Genomic DNA, 16,536 nt, shown 5'->3' with positions numbered 1-16,536 from the left:
GCTTGCAGATGTAACTATAAAAGGTATCATCAACCGAGATTCAGTTCAAAAAAATCAAAGGAGATTAAAATGCATTTGCTTAGATTTCTAAATTAGATTGTACTCTTTATTTACATGCATTCCCTGTTTCAGATATGTCTTCTGACATTTTTCCATGGTCAGTAGTAGATCAAGTACCTACTAGAAATTATATATCCATTAAACTATTTTTTCACACATCGATGCTGAAATGGGAACTTTGCTTTTGCAGGCTTAACAGATATGAAGAACTGCTACATTCTGATATCAGCTGGATGGAATAGATGACAAAATATTCGAAGGAATATAAATAGATAGTATTAGTTAGTATATCATATTTAGAAGCAAGACAGTGTAAGATGTGTATTCTTAAGATAATGTCCATGTATCTGATGGCGATTCCAATAATAAAAATTGTTCTTTTGTTCGTGCAATGCATTCATATTCTTCGATTTCTGTCATACGTATCTCATAAGGTATATATTATCTTGCCAAGGAAAAAATACTACAATCTCTGAAGCACTCAAACCGCCCAGTTAAGAAAATAATATTTATTTTTGAATAAATAATAAAACAATTCTGATTTAATCTGCACCCGATATGTACCAACGGATAAAAATCGTTGCTTGGCCTCCGTTGCCATTTTGCAACGCATGACCCATTGGTTACCAACGCCCATATATGCGTTGCATTACATCCTAGCAACGCCCAAAAACGCAACGCATTTTTAATCGTTGGTAAACCCCCTAGCAACGCCCATATGTGCATTTAGATACAGATTCATGCGTTGCTGTAGGGGGGGTTCTGTTGTAGTGAGTGGGCAAAACGATCAAAGGGTAGTCAAACAAGCACGAGAAATGAAATCCGCGACGCGGCCCAACATCTCGGTGGCCGCCTCCGTGCCCGGTCGCAGGAGGTGGAACACGTGGCCCTGCCCCGGCGTGTCCACCAGCTCCGCCTCACCGCGCCACCCGCTCTTGAGCAGCGCCGCGTGGTACGCCCGTCCCTTGGGCGCCAGGAAGTCGTTCTCCGCCACGGCCACCATCACCCTCCCGCACGGCATCGCCGCGAGCCGCGCCGAAGCTCCGGCGGACGTCGGGCAGATCCTCGGGTCGTCCAACTTGGCGTCGGGCCGTGCGCACATGAACTGCCACTCGCGACGGATCCTGACCTCCAGCTCCGGCGACATGGTGTTCGACGGGTCCCAGAAAAAGGGGTGCAACAGCATCACGCCGGCGACCACCTCGGCCGCGGCACGCAGGGCGACGTTGTGCGCGTTGTTGGCGCCGGCGCTGTCGCCAGCGAGGAACACGCGGGATGCGTCCCCGTGCGCCGCGAGCCACAGCTCCGATGCCCCACCACCGGCGGCGCATGTGTCAACCGCCCACTCGAGCGCCGCACACCGCACATGAATCGTCGTAGGCGGCTGGGAGCGGGTGCTCCGGCACGCGGTGGTACTTGACGGACATGGCGATGGCACCGGCGCGGGCGGAGAGGGCGTTGAGGTAGTGGTGGTACGTTGTCTGCAGTGAAGATATTTAAATTAAAAGTCGCACAAACATCTTCAAAATATTCGATATGCCCATATGGATCTTCAGTATCATCTCCTACAAACTTAGATTGCAGTAAATCTAATAACATTAGGTTTATATCGTACCCTTTTGAATTGATGAGTATATTTGATTTAATAAAACGTTCATGGGAGGGCCAGAGCTCTTCACAACTTGAAGTTGTATCTCACATTGGTAGTCCTCCATGGTATTTCACCTGAAACTCGTAAACAACTAAAGTAGAATAATAAATAAATTAGCAACTAAAAACAGATACCAAAAGCGCTGAGCTCGGCAACGGTGCCAGAAAATAGCTTGATGGCTGCAAGTATACAGATCAGTTGTTGCTAGTTTTGAAATAAAAGTATCGAACCACGAGGAGCTACTAATAAATCTTAATGCCCCTTGTTGCTATTTATCTAGATTTTCTTAAAGCGGACTTAAATCCAAAATGAGGTGTTGTATTGAAAAAGTTTTGTGAAATGGTTTATAAAATAAATAACCGAAACAGAAGAGTGCAATTAAGACTAAGAATTAAGTTTGAATTCCAGTAAGGCTAAAATGTTCTCTGAGATTGCTGGTTCCACCATTAGTATTAATTAAAAACATAAACTAGATAATGCATATCTTTACTCTCTTTGTATGTGGAAAGGGCTCGATATTGGGATGTATATTTTATAACACATCCCTGAATAACCATCGCGATGACCTTCGTTAAGCCACCTATTGATCCATCACAATTAAGGGATTATCACATGGTTATTTGTGAAGCATAGTGAGTCCTCTCTTATCAGGGCATGTATAATGGGGTGATATCAACCTTTCTTTAGAACTGCCATATAGAGTTTTTGCTTAGTTAGAGAAGAGAGAAATAAGAAAGAGAAGGTTGTCTTCCCTTAGCTGCTAAGGGATGATCTCTTAAAAATAAAGGAGAACTATTTTATGCGTTGTACCATTTATCTTCCCTTAGCGAATTAATTTCTTACTATAAATTAATTAATTATCATTAAATTCTGGAGATGACAAGAAGGTACAACTTATATCTAACTGCATGTTATTTTTCTAAGCTACTCAATCTTTCTACCAGGTAGAAATCTATCCTACCAGGTAGATCTATTCAATCTTTCTCCATTAATATTGGTGGCCTTGTATATATAATAAAATAGTTTGTATAGGAATATTGTATTTAAGAACGGAGGGCTATTTATATGGACGCCCGTACTGTACTCGCGAGACAACGGTACCTGAATTCTTTTTCTTTACGGGGAACGGTACCTGAATTCAGCCACGCAGCATCGCACCGGTCAGTGTAGATAAGCAAACTTCTCGTATACTGAGTATTTCAAAGCACTGAGTTTTATTTTTGTATGAATCCACGAGAATAATAGATCCTGCTCACACAATGACACGCCTCACTCAGTCACTCTGTCACACTCAGACGATGCCACGCAGTAGACAAACGGGTAGTCAAGGTCAAGCACGAGAAATGAAATCCGCGACGCGACCCAACATCTCGGCGGCCGCCTCCGTCCCCGGTCGCAGCAGGTGGAACACGTGGTCCTGCCCCGGTGTGTCCACCAGCTCCGCCTCCCCGCGCCACCCGCTCGCGAGCAGCGCCGCGTGGTACGCCCGCCCCTTGGCCACCAGGAAGTCGTCCTCGGCCACGGCCACCATCACCCTCCCGCACGGCATCGCCGCGAGCAGCGGCACCGCCCCGGCGGACGTCGGGCAGATCCTCGGGTCGTCCAACTTGGCATCCGCCCGCGCGCACATGAACCGCCACTCGCGCCGGATCCTGACCTCCAGCTCCGGCGACATGCTGTTCGACGGGTCCCAGAAGAAGGGGTGCAGCAACATCACGCCGGCGATCACCGCGCCCTCGGCGGCGGCGCGCAGGGCGACGTTGTGCGCGATGTTGGCACCCGCGCTGTCGCCGGCGAGGAACACGCGGGACGCGTCCCCGTGCGCCGCGAGCCACGGCTCCGATCCCCCGCCACCGGCGGCGCATGCGTCAACCGCCCACGCGAGCGCCGCCAAGGAGTCGTCATAGGCCGCGGGGAGCGGGTGCTCCGGCACGCGGCGGTACTCGACGGACACAGCGATGGCGCCGGCGCGGGCGGCGAGCGCGTTGAGGTAGCGGTGGTACGTCGGGGAGGCCGCCGACTCGACCATGAAGCCGCCGCCGTGGAAGTACACGAGGACGGGCAGCTTCTTGGCGCTGCCGCCGGCGGCGGCTGGCGGGAGGTAGAGGCGGACGGAGAGGCCGGTGGCCGGGTCGATGGTGACGTCCTTGGAGGCCACGCCCGTGGTGGCGTCGAGGGACGCCGGCACGGTGCGCGTGCCGAACAGGCGCTCGATCTTGCCGTTCTTGTAGACGCGGATGAAGGGGAAGAGCTCGATCTCGACCTCGCTGCTGGGGCAGGCGACATCGCTGCTGGGAGCCATTCCGGTGGATGCGCTCTGTGAAGGTGAAGGCGAGCTTGTGATATGGATCGAGTGCGGTGGAGGAAAAGTGAACTAGTAGTGGTATAAGTAGGAGACGGGCCATTTGGAAGAACAAGTTGGAAGTTTTTAAATCCACAAGCTTGGCTGCGGGTGGCTCGATGGAGCTGGCCCCGGGTGATGGTGGAGGTGCTTGTGCTTAGCCGCCAGCGGCGCCGGTCACACGAGTTTGTTGTCTCGGCGATCTCCGTAGCTGCACGTGTATAGACTTTACGTGCGAGTGGCCGCCAATTTTCGCTGGTGATAGAGCCGATGGAGGATGGGGAACAAGTCAAGTAATGCTGTTCGAGCTAGCAGGATGTGGATGGCTGGTAGCACACCGTTGCTCGTAGTTCTGCGTGCCATTGTTTTCCTTGATTCTCATGGGGATACTACACTAGCAAAGAAGATTAGATAGATCATGTGTTCCAATCTCCATAGCGGAGGCTCATTTCCCCCTCCCCCTCTCTCATGGGTCCACATTACTTTGAGAGTCAACCACCGTTTGCCGGGCCAATCCGATGCCCCCTCCACCGGAATAGCTAGCCGTAGTTGCAATATGAGAGGCACCGGAGTAGATAGGAGTAGCCTTAGGGTTTATAGTTCGTTCTATATTGACGCATAGCGTCTATGTCGGGAGGGAGGCGTCGGATCCTAGCGGCCGTACCTACCTTTGCCTTGTCTCTCTCCTTTCCCTCACAGTGCTTCGGCGGTCGAAGCCGTATACGTGGCGGCGAGGGGAAGCAAAGATCTCCAAAAAAAAAATGGCTACTTTCTGTACATCTGTCGCCCAAGGTTGGACCAGCTATCCTCTTCTCACACTTGTCATGATAATGAGGAAGGAGGACATCTTGTTGCAGCAGCTAAGTAGAATTGATATCTTAACGATATTAATATATATATTTGTCAAATAAAAAATCATGAGCCGACTCCGGCAGATTCTTGTTACTAATACACTTGTCCAGCAAAACGAGGCAATTACCACCGTTTACAAGCTTGATTTTGACTGAAGCAGCAAACATAGTTTGACAGTTTTCCGAACAAGGAATCTGAAATTTTCTCCACAGTTTATACACCAAAGAACAGCTCAGCCAAAGCCGTTTCACGCGCAAAGCATCATCTGAGAACATGCAGATTTGTAGGACCTTGCTCTCCAAACTTTGTAGGCAAACATACTATCGGCCAAGCGATGTACATGGCGAAAACTTCATACAACAACTAATATTGTTCAGTTGCACAAGGCGGAATTCTAACTAACTTAAGCTAGGCGATTCTTGATGAATAAGTTAGTAGTTGCCATGTTTGTTTGTTTTTTTTTTGCTACTTAGTAGTTGCCATGTTAGTTTAGAACTTTGTGTATAAAGCGGCTTGGAATCTCTCATGCAAGCTTAGGTTCGAGTCCCTTTATAATTCAATCGGTCTAGGGAGCCCTTATATATGCACAAACTCAACACCATCTAGTGTAATCGCGCACCTTCTTGTCCTTATTATTAGCATGAGTAAGATCTCGTCTCGTGAGATCTAAACGTGTGTCACACCTGTCACCCCGTTCTAGATGCCCCACGCCTTACGTTCCGGGTCGCCATTCCGTTGTTGAATAACTTGATTCTTGTATTTGTTTTTTTCTTTTTCCTTTCTGACCTACCTGTAGTCCTTCCAGAAAGCCCATCATCAGTCCACGATAAACCTCAGCTATCACATGGACTAATCAAATGGCAATTAAAGTAACAAAGCAAGTGGGAATTGTGAGTGTGCAGAAGTGTACAGATTCAACTTGGACGTCCGCACATTCAAACGAGCTCAAGGTGCTGCCGTTAGCAGCCGCTAACCACATCATCAATTTTAGCAGCCGCTACGAGCTTACGAATCAGCATGCCGGTCTTTGAAGTTCTATCGTTCTGAGTTACTTTGTCATCATCATTATATAATGGATAAAATGGAACAAATCAACTTCTACGTTGCATAACATGGCTTTCTCGGACAAGTAATAGATTCTGGGCCACACAAAGAATTGACCAAATAATTGTCGCACCTGCCACGAGTTTGTCAGCTTAGAGCGTCTCCACCGGCTCTCCCTAAATTAACGCCGGCAGGTGCGCCGGCAGCGTCTTATTGGAGCCGCCGACACTTTCTTCTCAATCTGGGGAGAGGTTGTGTAACATTCTAGGATTTGGGGTTACAAAAAGAGAGGAAACAAATGTGTGCATTGCAATCATGCATAGAAAATCCGGGGAATTTTCACGCTTTCAAATAAATCCTGTCACAGAAGTTTCACTTGATTTGATGGAACTGAAGTAGCTCATCAAGTCAAGCGCTATAAACCCCAATGTGACCTTTGCTAAAACCTTGTTTTGGGTAGAGATGAATTGAACAATGGGTTAGATTAAATGGAACTAAAACTAACCCAACAACAAATTAATCAAGAATCAACTACTTGATCTTATGAAAGATCATAATATGGTATACCTTGCAACCATATATGGATATAGTTCAACCACCAAATAGAATAATAAGAAAGAATCAGGAAACCATTCTTGACCTATCTTTTTCTTATCCTTTACCAAATCATGTTTCTACCATGAACCTCATGGTATCCATTCCACTTAAATCTTGGATTCATGACAAGGAAATCAAATCTATTAATGATTTGCTAGTTTCCATTTATATTATTTTTCTCTATCAAAATTAATATATATCAAAATCTAGTGAGAGTTCTATATCTATTATAGAAGCAATGTCAACACTTGAGCTAAACCCTTGGCCATATATCCATATGCTCACATCATCATCTTTAAGAAGAACCCTAGGGTGTTATTCAAGACATTTCCTAGAAAGAGAACCCATTTATGTTAACCATAGATATTGATGATCACATCATTATCTTTGGAGCATAACCTTAAGATATTATTTAAGTCATTCTCAAATGAGAGAAACCATTCATACCAAACATAGCTAAAAATACCTATTAAAGGATCAAGGATAACTTTTGAACTAAAGTATTAGGGTATAATCTATCTCATCTTGGAGTGGTGAGATAATCCAGTATTAAATTGAACAAGACTATATCCATGAATTGATGAAGTGAAGAAGGGACTAAATCAACTAAGTTATCCAGGTGGAGACTTAACCTTTTCATACCCAATAAGATCTTGTGAGTACACCATAAACCCTAGAATAATCCATTCCTATATAAGAGAGCTCAACCTAAGGTGTTACACTCAAGTTGGTTGAGCCAACACTAGACTTTGAGGGAGAGAACTATCCATATACCCAGATGATTATATTATCATTCCTTGTGAAGAACTCTAAGTTGTTATCTAAGGCATTTCCAAGTGATGTAAACTATTGAAGCAAACCTAGACATGTACATCCAAGATAGTATAAGAGAAGTACTATACCCTAGTTGATCAAGACAATACTTGATTTTGGAAGTGAGAACCCTTGTTTATGAGAGATACTTTAGGAAGCTAAATCTTTGATCATTACAAATTGGGTAATGATCATAAACCTTAAGAACTTGAAGTAGAGGCCATTAAGAATGAGTTGATCATGTCTAATACATGATCATGTCTTAGAGATATGTGAGGATAAGTTAAATTCTAACATGATAAGGAAATATCATCCACCACATGAAATCGATCACAGGGAGAATACTATCACCCTAACCTATCTCCAATAACTTGAGTAGAGATATAATTGGAGAATATCAAAATCTTGTTTAACCAAGCACTTGTGGCCATCTTAATCACATTTTGAGATAAACATACTATCAATGTTGAGGAAGAGCAACCCTAGCCAATTTAATATGGTATTAAATTACATATGGAACCTATGCCCGTATCTCAAACTAACTTGTGTATTACTTGATGATCACAAGTAAAACCTTAAACCATATCCCAATCATGTTTATGTTCACTTGGTGAGCATAAGATGGTCCTAATGATAAACCTTAGATCCCAACTCCAAGAATGGTGTTCACAACCATATTCTTGGAAAGCAACTTAAGATATGAAAATCAATCATGAATACACCATCATGTTCTATTTACAAAATATCAATGATGAATAAATACTTAAGAATAAACTCTATCTGATTCTCGAAATCTTTAGAAAAGTAATCACACATGAAATCATGCCATGGTATCACCTTTTTAAATAAGGAACCAAATAATAGTTTTACTTTGTAAATTATTATTTGCAAAGTAATACCACATAAAACACTAACTTCCATTAGATAATTAGAAAGGCCTTTTGGAGAATAATTTGAAACCTCTATGGTTGAAATATAATATCACATGTATGTGGAATATTCTATGCTCAGTCAAATAATGTTCACTATGTGTGTATGTGTTAATACACATATACAAAACCCTAATCCAACAATATTACTCATAATCATTTTGATTAGTTTCAATGAACTTAAAATAAGCAAACCTGCAAAACAGAATGGAAATTCAAATCAGATTCAAATAGAAATACAAAACAGAAAATAAAATAAAGAAAGAGAAAAAGAGGAGAGAGCCTTACCTGCTGGCCGCAGCAGCCCACCAGCACTGGTCCAAGGAGCAGCCGAGCCACGGCCCAGCCCCCGTACCCCTTCACTTATCCATCCAGCGAGGAGGTCGTCGTCGTCTTTGCCTCTTTGTCCTTTGCACGCATGGGAGAACGACACGACGGCAAATGGAGCCACGTCCCAGCCACTGATGTTGACCGGGCGACCATCAACGACTGATACGTCTCCGACGTATCGATAATTTCTTATGTTCCATGCCACATTATTGATGATATCTACATGTTTTGTACACATTATATGTCATATTTATGCGTTTTCCGGAACTAACCTATTGACGAGATGCCCAAGGGCCAGTTCCTGTTTTCTGCTGTTTTTGGTTCCAGAAATCCTAGTAAGAAAATATTCTCGGAATCGGACGAAATCAAGACCCAGCATCCTATTTTTCCACGAAGCTTCCAGAACACCCGGGAAGGACCAGAGAGGGGCACGAGGCCCACGGGACCATAGGCCGGCGCGGCCCGGGTGTGGCCCGCGCCACCCTATGGTGTCGCCGCCTCTTCGACCCTCCGACGCCGCCTCTTCGCCTATAAGAAGCCCCTCGACCTAAAACCTCGATACGGAAAAACCACGGTACGAGAAACCTTCCGAGCCGCCGCCATCGCGAAGCCAAGATCCGGGGGACGAGAGTCTCCGTTCCGGCACGCCGCCGGGATGGGGAAGTGCCCCGGAAGGCTCCTCCATCGACACCACCGCCATCTCCATCAACGCTGCTCGTCTCCCATGAGGAGGGAGTAGTTCTCCATCGAGGCTCGGGGCTGTACCGGTAGCTATGTGGTTCATCTCTCTCCTATGTACTTCAATACAATAATCTCATGAGCTGCCTTACATGATTGAGATTCATATGATGATGCTTGTAATCTAGATGTCATTATGCTAGTCAAGTGGGTTTTACTTATGTGATCTCCGGAGACTCCTTGTCCCACGTGTGTAAAGGTGACGAGTGTGTGCACCGTGTGGGTCTCTTAGGCTATATTTCACAGAATACTTATTCACTGTTATGAATGGCATATTGAAGTGCTTATTTATATCTCTTTATGATTGCAATGTGTTTTGTATCACAATTTATCTATGTGCTACTCTAGTAATGTTATTAAAGTAGTTTATTCCTCCTGCACGGTGTAATGGTGACAGTGTGTGCATCCGTGTTAGTACTTGGCGTATGCTATGATCATAATCTCTTGTAGATTGTGAAGTTAACTATTGCTATGATGGTATTGATGTGATCTATTCCTCCTACATAGTGTGAAGGTGATAGTGTGCATGCTGTGTTAGTACTTGGTTTAGTCGTGTTGATCTTTCATGCACTCTAAGGTTATTTAAATATGAACATTGAATTGTGTAGCTTGTTAACTCCGGCATTGAGGGTTCGTGTAATCCTACGCAATGTGTTCATCATCCAACAAAAGAGTGTAGAGTATGCATTTATCTATTCTGTTATGTGATCAATGTTGAGAGTGTCCACTAGTGAAAGTGTAATCCCTAGGCCTTGTTCCTAAATATCTGCTATCGCTGCTTGTTTACTTGTTTTACTGCGTTACTACTCGCTACCATATTACCACCATCAACTACACGCCAGACAAGCTATTTTCCGGCGCCGTTACTACTGCTCATATTCATTCATACCACCTCGTATTTCACTATCTCTTCGCCGAACTAGTGCACCTATTAGGTGTGTTGGGGACACAAGAGACTTCTTGCTTTGTGGTTGCGGGGTTGCATGAGAGGGATATCTTTGACCTCTTCCTCCCCGAGTTCGATAAACCTTGGGTGATTCACTTAAGGGAAACTTGCTCGCTTTTCTACAAACCTCTCGCTCTTGGAGGCCCAACACCTGTCTACAAGAATAGAAGCTCCCATAGACATCAAGCTATTTTACGGCGCCGTTGCCGGGGAGGAAAGGTAAAAGGTACTCACACTCCGGATCTCGGCTACTAAGCTATTTTCGCCGTTGTAAGTACTCGAAGCTATTTCCTTTAGATCCTGCAATTGCATCTTTTTGTTTCTTGTTTACACTAGTTTGGCATAATGGACAACAATGAGCTTCTTATTCTATTTCCTGATTTAAGACATGGATGGTTTGATCCGAAAATTAAAAAACCCATGGAACATATTAGCATGAATACTTTGAATACCATTGTTGCTAATGATATGGAAAATTCTAAGCTTGGGGAAGCTGGTTTTGATGAGCATGATATTTTTAGTCCCCCAAGCATTGAGGAGAAAATTTACTTTGATGATACTTTGCCTCCTATTTATGATGATTATAATGATAGTAGTCTTTTAGTACCGCCTGTTATGGAGGATAAATTTGATTATGATTACAATATGCCTCCTATATTTGATGATGAGAATAATAATGATAGCTACTTTGTTGAATTTGCTCCTACTACAATTAATAAGAATAACTATGCTTATGTTGGGAGTAGTACTAATTTTACGCATGAGACTCATGATAAGAATGCTTTATGTGATAGTTATATTGTTGAGTTTGCTCATGATACTACTGAAAGTTATTATGAGAGAGGAAAATATGGGTGTAGAAATTTTCATGTTACTAAAATGCCTCTCTATGTGCTGAAAGTTTTGAAGCTACACTTGTTTTATCTTCCTATGCTTGTTACTTTGCTCTTCATGAACTTGTTTATTTACAAGATTCCTATGCATAGGAAGCATGTTAGACTTAAATTTGTTTTGAATTTGCCTCTTGATGCTCTCTTTTGCTTCAACTACTATTTCTTGCGAGTGCATCATTAAAACTGCTGAGCCCATCTTAATGGCTATAAAGAAAGAACTTCTTGGGAGATAACCCATGTGTTTATTTTGCTACAGTACTTTGTTTTATATTTGTGTCTCTGAAGTTGTTTACTACTGTAGCAACCTCTCCTTATCTTAGTTTTGAGTTTTGTTGTGCCAAGTAAAGTCTTTGATAGTAAAGTAAGTACTAGATTTGGATTACTGCGCAGTTTCAGATTTCTTTGCTGTCACGAATTTCGACCTGCCTCCCTGTAGGTAGCTCAGAAAATTAAGAAAATTTACGTGCGTGATCCTCAGATATGTACGCAACTTTCATTCAATTTGGGCATTTTCATTTGAGCAAGTCTGGTGCCCTAATAAAATCCATCTTTACGGACTGTTCTGTTTTGACAGATTCTGCCTTTTATTTCGCATTGCCTCTTTTGCTATGTTGGATGAATTTCTTTGATCCATTAATGTCCAGTAGCTTTATGCAATGTCCAGAAGTGTTAAGAATGATTGTGTCACCTCTGAACATGTTAATTTTTATTGTGCACTAACCCTCTAATGAGTTGTTTCGAGTTTGGAGTGGAGGAAGTTTTCAAGGGTCAAGAGAGGAGGATGATATACTATGATCAAGAAGAGTGAAAAGTCTAAGCTTGGGGATGCCCCGGTGGTTCACCCCTGCATATATCAAGAAGACTCAAGCGTCTAAGCTTGGGGATGCCCATCCCCTTCTTAATCGACAAATTATCAGGTTTCTTCTCTTGAAACTATATTTTTATTCGGCCACATCTTATGTGCTTTGCTTGGAGCGTCGGTTTATTTTTGTTTTTGTTTTGTTTGAATAAAATGGATCCTAGCGTACACTTTGTGGGAGAGAGACACGCTCCGCTGTAGCATATGGACAAGTATGTCCTTAGGCTCTACTCATAGTATTCATGGCGAAGTTTCTTCTTCGTTAATTTGTTATATGGTTGGAATTGGAAAATGATACATGTAGTAAATTTCTATAATGTCTTGGATAATGTGATACTTGGCAATTGTTGTGCTCATGTTTAAGCTCTTGCATCATATACTTTGCACCTATTAATGAAGAAATACATAGAGCTTGCTAAAATTTGGTTTGCATATTTGGTCTCTCTAAAGACTAGATAATATCTAGTATTGAGTTTTGAACAACAAGGAAGACGGTGTAGAATCTTATAATGTTTACAATATGTCTTTTATGTGAGTTTTTCTGCACCGTTCATCCTTGTGTTTGTTTCAAATAAACCTTGCTAGCCTAAACCTTGCATCGAGAGGGAATACTTCTCATGCATCCAAAATACTTGAGCCAACCACTATGCCATTTGTGTCCACCATACCTACCTACTACATGGTATTTCTCCGCCATTCCAAAGTAAATTGCTTGAGTGCTACCTTTAAAATTTCCATCATTCGCCTTTGCAATATATAGCTCATGGGACAAATAGCCTAAAAACTATTGTGGTATTGAATATGTACTTATGCACTTTATCTCTTATTAAGTTGCTTGTTGTGCGATAACCATGCTTACGGGGACGCCATCAACTATTCTTTGTTGAATATCATGTGAGTTGCTATGCATGTCCGTCTTGTCCGAAGTAAGAGAGATCTACCACCTTAATGGTTGGAGCATGCATATTGTTAGAGAAGAACATTGGGCCGCTAACTAAAGCCATGATTCATGGTGGAAGTTTCAGTTTTGGACATATATCCTCAATCTCATATGAGAATAATAATTGTTGCCACATGCTTATGCATTAAAGAGGAGTCCATTATCACGTTGTCCATGTTGTCCCGGTATGGATGTCTAAGTTGAGAATAATCAAAAGCGAGAAATCCAAAATGCGAGGTTTCTCCTTAGACCTTTGTACGGGCGGCATGGAGGTACCCCATTGTGACACTTGGTTAAAACATGTGTATTGCGATGATCCGGTAGTCCAAGCTAATTAGGACAAGGTGCGGGCACTATTAGTATACTATGCATGAGGCTTGCAACTTGTAGGATATAATTTACATAACTCATATGCTTTATTACTACCGTTGACAAAATTGTTTCATGTTTTCAAAATAAAAGCTCTAGCACAAATATAGCAATCGATGCTTTCCTCTTTGAAGGACCTTTCTTTTACTTTTATGTTGAGTCAGTTCACCTATTTCTCTCCATCCCAAGAAGCAAACACTTGTGTGAACTGTCCATTGATTCTTACATACTTGCTTATTGCACTTGTTATATTACTCTATGTTGACAATTATCCATGAGATATACATGTTACAAGTTGAAAGCAACCGCTGAAACTTAATCTTCCTTTGTGTTTCTTCAATGCCTTTACTTTGAATTTATTGCTTTATGAGTTTGTTGCGGTCAGAAACCCACCGGCGGGCAGCGACGGGCAACACCGTAGAGCCGGGAATCTCCCAGGACTGCGGCTGGCCCTGGTCCCTCCGAGCGACGGCCCGCAAAGCCTTCGGCACGCACGTCCGATGCTGATGCAAGGGCGTGCCACCTGACCTATACCTCGGTCGGGAAGGTGTCGGATGATGCCTCGCTTAGTTTCCTGCATGGCATACACGTAAACGTTAAATACGAGCCTCGATCGGCTCTCAGGTTATCCTGTGAATCGGCTCAAAGAGCCGATTCACCCATGATATGTACGAGGTGTACGATCAGATGGTGGTCCTGCTTGATCAAGATAAAGCTGAAACGACCTACTACGATCTGGGGTTTTCACCGCATAATCGGAACATCCTACTCGTGATCGAGCACGGCGGCCACGCACGGTGATCGTAAACCGACCCTAGACAAGGCCTAAAAACCAACATGAAGTTGATCCTCGGAACATCCTGTCTAGGGCTAGCAAACTACACCCTACGCGCCACTTGGATCCTTCGACCCGTTTGTAAGGCCTAACAAAGCAGATATTAAACTAATCCTTGAAGCAACAAGGAGCAATCATAACGGATCGGATCTACTAAACAATGATCAAGCGGGGTGCCGCCCTTACACCCAGGATAGGCGTAAGGGCGGCTAGATGCCTAAGGGTTGCACGACGATAGCATATGATATGATGAACAATGCTAACCCTAAAACATCTATGATAACTACGTAGCTCGCCATCAAAAAGGCTTCAGTACGAGCAACGCATGAACGATGAATAAACGTGTGCTGTCTAGATCGCAAGATGCGATCTAGGCAGCATGGTGCTTACCCGAAAGAAACCCTCGAGACGGGGAGTTGGCGATGCGCCGAGATTGGTTTGTGGTGAACGTGATTGTTGTTTATTTCATAAACCCTAGATACATATTTATAGTCCGGGGGACTTTCTAATTCAGGCGTGCACCTAACCGTGCACGGGTTAAACTCTAACTTCTAACCGTCGCGTATCCTACTATGGTACAGATACACGGGCAATCTAACCCAAACTTGGTACACAAGGCCGATTCATGTATTTCTTCTATATATATTCTTCAAGCCCATCTTCAATCGCGGCCCACCTCTGATTCGGTCAAATTCTGGTGATAACACATGCCCCCCTGGTTTTGGAAATGACATTTCCAAAATCATCACGCTTTTCTTTCGTCGGGTCATGTCGTGGCAGAGCAGAACTGCCACAGAATCTTTCATCATTTCGCCCCGTCTCCTGGGCTTCTCTGCACGAATTGATAATTTCGGCACCACGTCCTCGAGAACCGTCACGGCATTAAATCTCCACTACACCCCCTTTATTTATCTGTGCCGAACGGTTCGCCACTTCATCCCCCTACTCTGTTCTGTCCACCAGCGCCCAAAAAACCCTCTTCCCCTGTAGCAATGTCTTCCTCTTCCTCTTCCTCCTCAGGCCTCCCCCTCCAATCTTCGCTGAAGAGCAAGAGCGAAGACGACCTCCACTCCGGGGCGAACCCCATCTCCTCCGACAAGGAGGAGAAAGAAGAAGAAAAGAAGAAAGAGGCCCCCTCCTCCGCCAGGCACCAGCCGACGAAGCACTCCCGCATGTGGGCGGACAGCGAGGACGATGATGAGGACGAGGAAGGAGAAGAAGAGGAGGAGGATGATTCCTCCTCTTCCGCTGGGTATCCGCCGACGAAGCGCCTCCGCACTTGGGCGGACAGCGAGGATGATGATGATGACGAGGAAGAAGAAACTCCGGCCGAAGGCTTGGGCAGCAGCGACGAGGACTTCTCCGAGAGTAGCGCCGACGGCAACTCCGATGCCGACGATGATGCTAGCGAGGATTAGCGATGTAGGATTAGTAGTCCCTGAGCAATCGGCTCTTCTTTTGTAAGAAATTGCGTTTATCAATGAAGAATTTCCCCAATTTGATTTTGCCGATTCGTTTTTATGCTAATTTAGCCGATTGTCAACTCGGTCAATGTTCAATGAGCCGATGGCAACGCATCGGTTCCCCATAATCCGCCCTTCACTTTTTCGACTCAGGAGTGATCGTGAACTTGGTCAATGTCTAATAAGCCGATGCTAACGCATCAGTCCTTCATTTCTCCAACTGATGCCCTTGAGTTCTGGTGGACAATGTGGAAGACCAACGCCTTTAAGAGAGCCCCAGAACCGCTGCTGAAACGACTTGACGCTGAAGCCGATACCTCTGGATATTCAGATATTCAGTGATATTCTCTTCAATGATATTCTTCAATCCTGCCCAATCCCCTTGAAGAAGATTATGATGGAGGGCCAGCCGATGAAATCTCAATCGGCTTCTTAAGAACAGAATATCTACGCAGTCGGTTGCCCCCCGAGCCTCGATCAAGGCGAGAACAGCAGTGAGCCAACCAAATGTGCCATCATCGGCTTCCAAGTCATAATGCAGAGCCAGCCGATTTCAACAAAATCGGCCCCCCAGAGCAGAGAACCTTCAGGGTGAGCTGCCCCCGAGCTTTTCCAGTCCACTTCTTGCGTCTTGCTGATCAGATCGGCTCCTTACCTTTGGCGGATTGATGCAACCCATCCTTAACCTGATCTGCACGTCCATGCCGTTCTTGTTGTTGATCAGGGTTGTGATCCCTCAACTTGCCCCAGCTGATATTGCGGACTCAAATACTTGCAAAAAGAAGTTGGAGGTTCTTGGAGAGAGGATCTAAGCCACCAAACAATTCCATTGAGGAGTTCTTCCAATAGAGCCTCTCCATGTAACTCGATACCTGC

General features: G+C 44.3%; 1 protein-coding gene and 1 pseudogene across 1 annotated transcript; both read right to left on the bottom strand.

Moving 5' to 3' along the window:
• Positions 1-847: 847 nt before the first annotated feature.
• LOC124707149 lies at positions 848-1,775 on the bottom strand (annotated as a pseudogene).
• Positions 1,776-3,041: 1,266 nt separating this feature from the next.
• Positions 3,042-4,047, bottom strand: LOC124671886 (probable carboxylesterase 12). Its single transcript, XM_047208210.1, has one exon. It carries the CDS (start codon positions 4,011-4,013, stop codon positions 3,042-3,044), a length of 972 nt encoding a protein of 323 aa, XP_047064166.1. The 5' UTR covers positions 4,014-4,047.
• Positions 4,048-16,536: the final 12,489 nt, after the last annotated feature.

This window comes from Lolium rigidum, chromosome 1 (assembly GCF_022539505.1).
Source record: "Lolium rigidum isolate FL_2022 chromosome 1, APGP_CSIRO_Lrig_0.1, whole genome shotgun sequence".
Taxonomy (NCBI): Eukaryota; Viridiplantae; Streptophyta; class Magnoliopsida; order Poales; family Poaceae; genus Lolium; species Lolium rigidum.
The sequence above is the reverse complement of the archived record's forward strand: the minus strand, read 5'-3'. Positions and strand labels throughout refer to the sequence as shown.

What these genes read in the sequence shown, in the direction of transcription:
- LOC124671886 (XM_047208210.1), bottom strand. Translation starts at nt 4,013, where the DNA reads ATGGCTCCCAGCAGCGATGTCGCCTGCCCCAGCAGCGAGGTCGAGATC.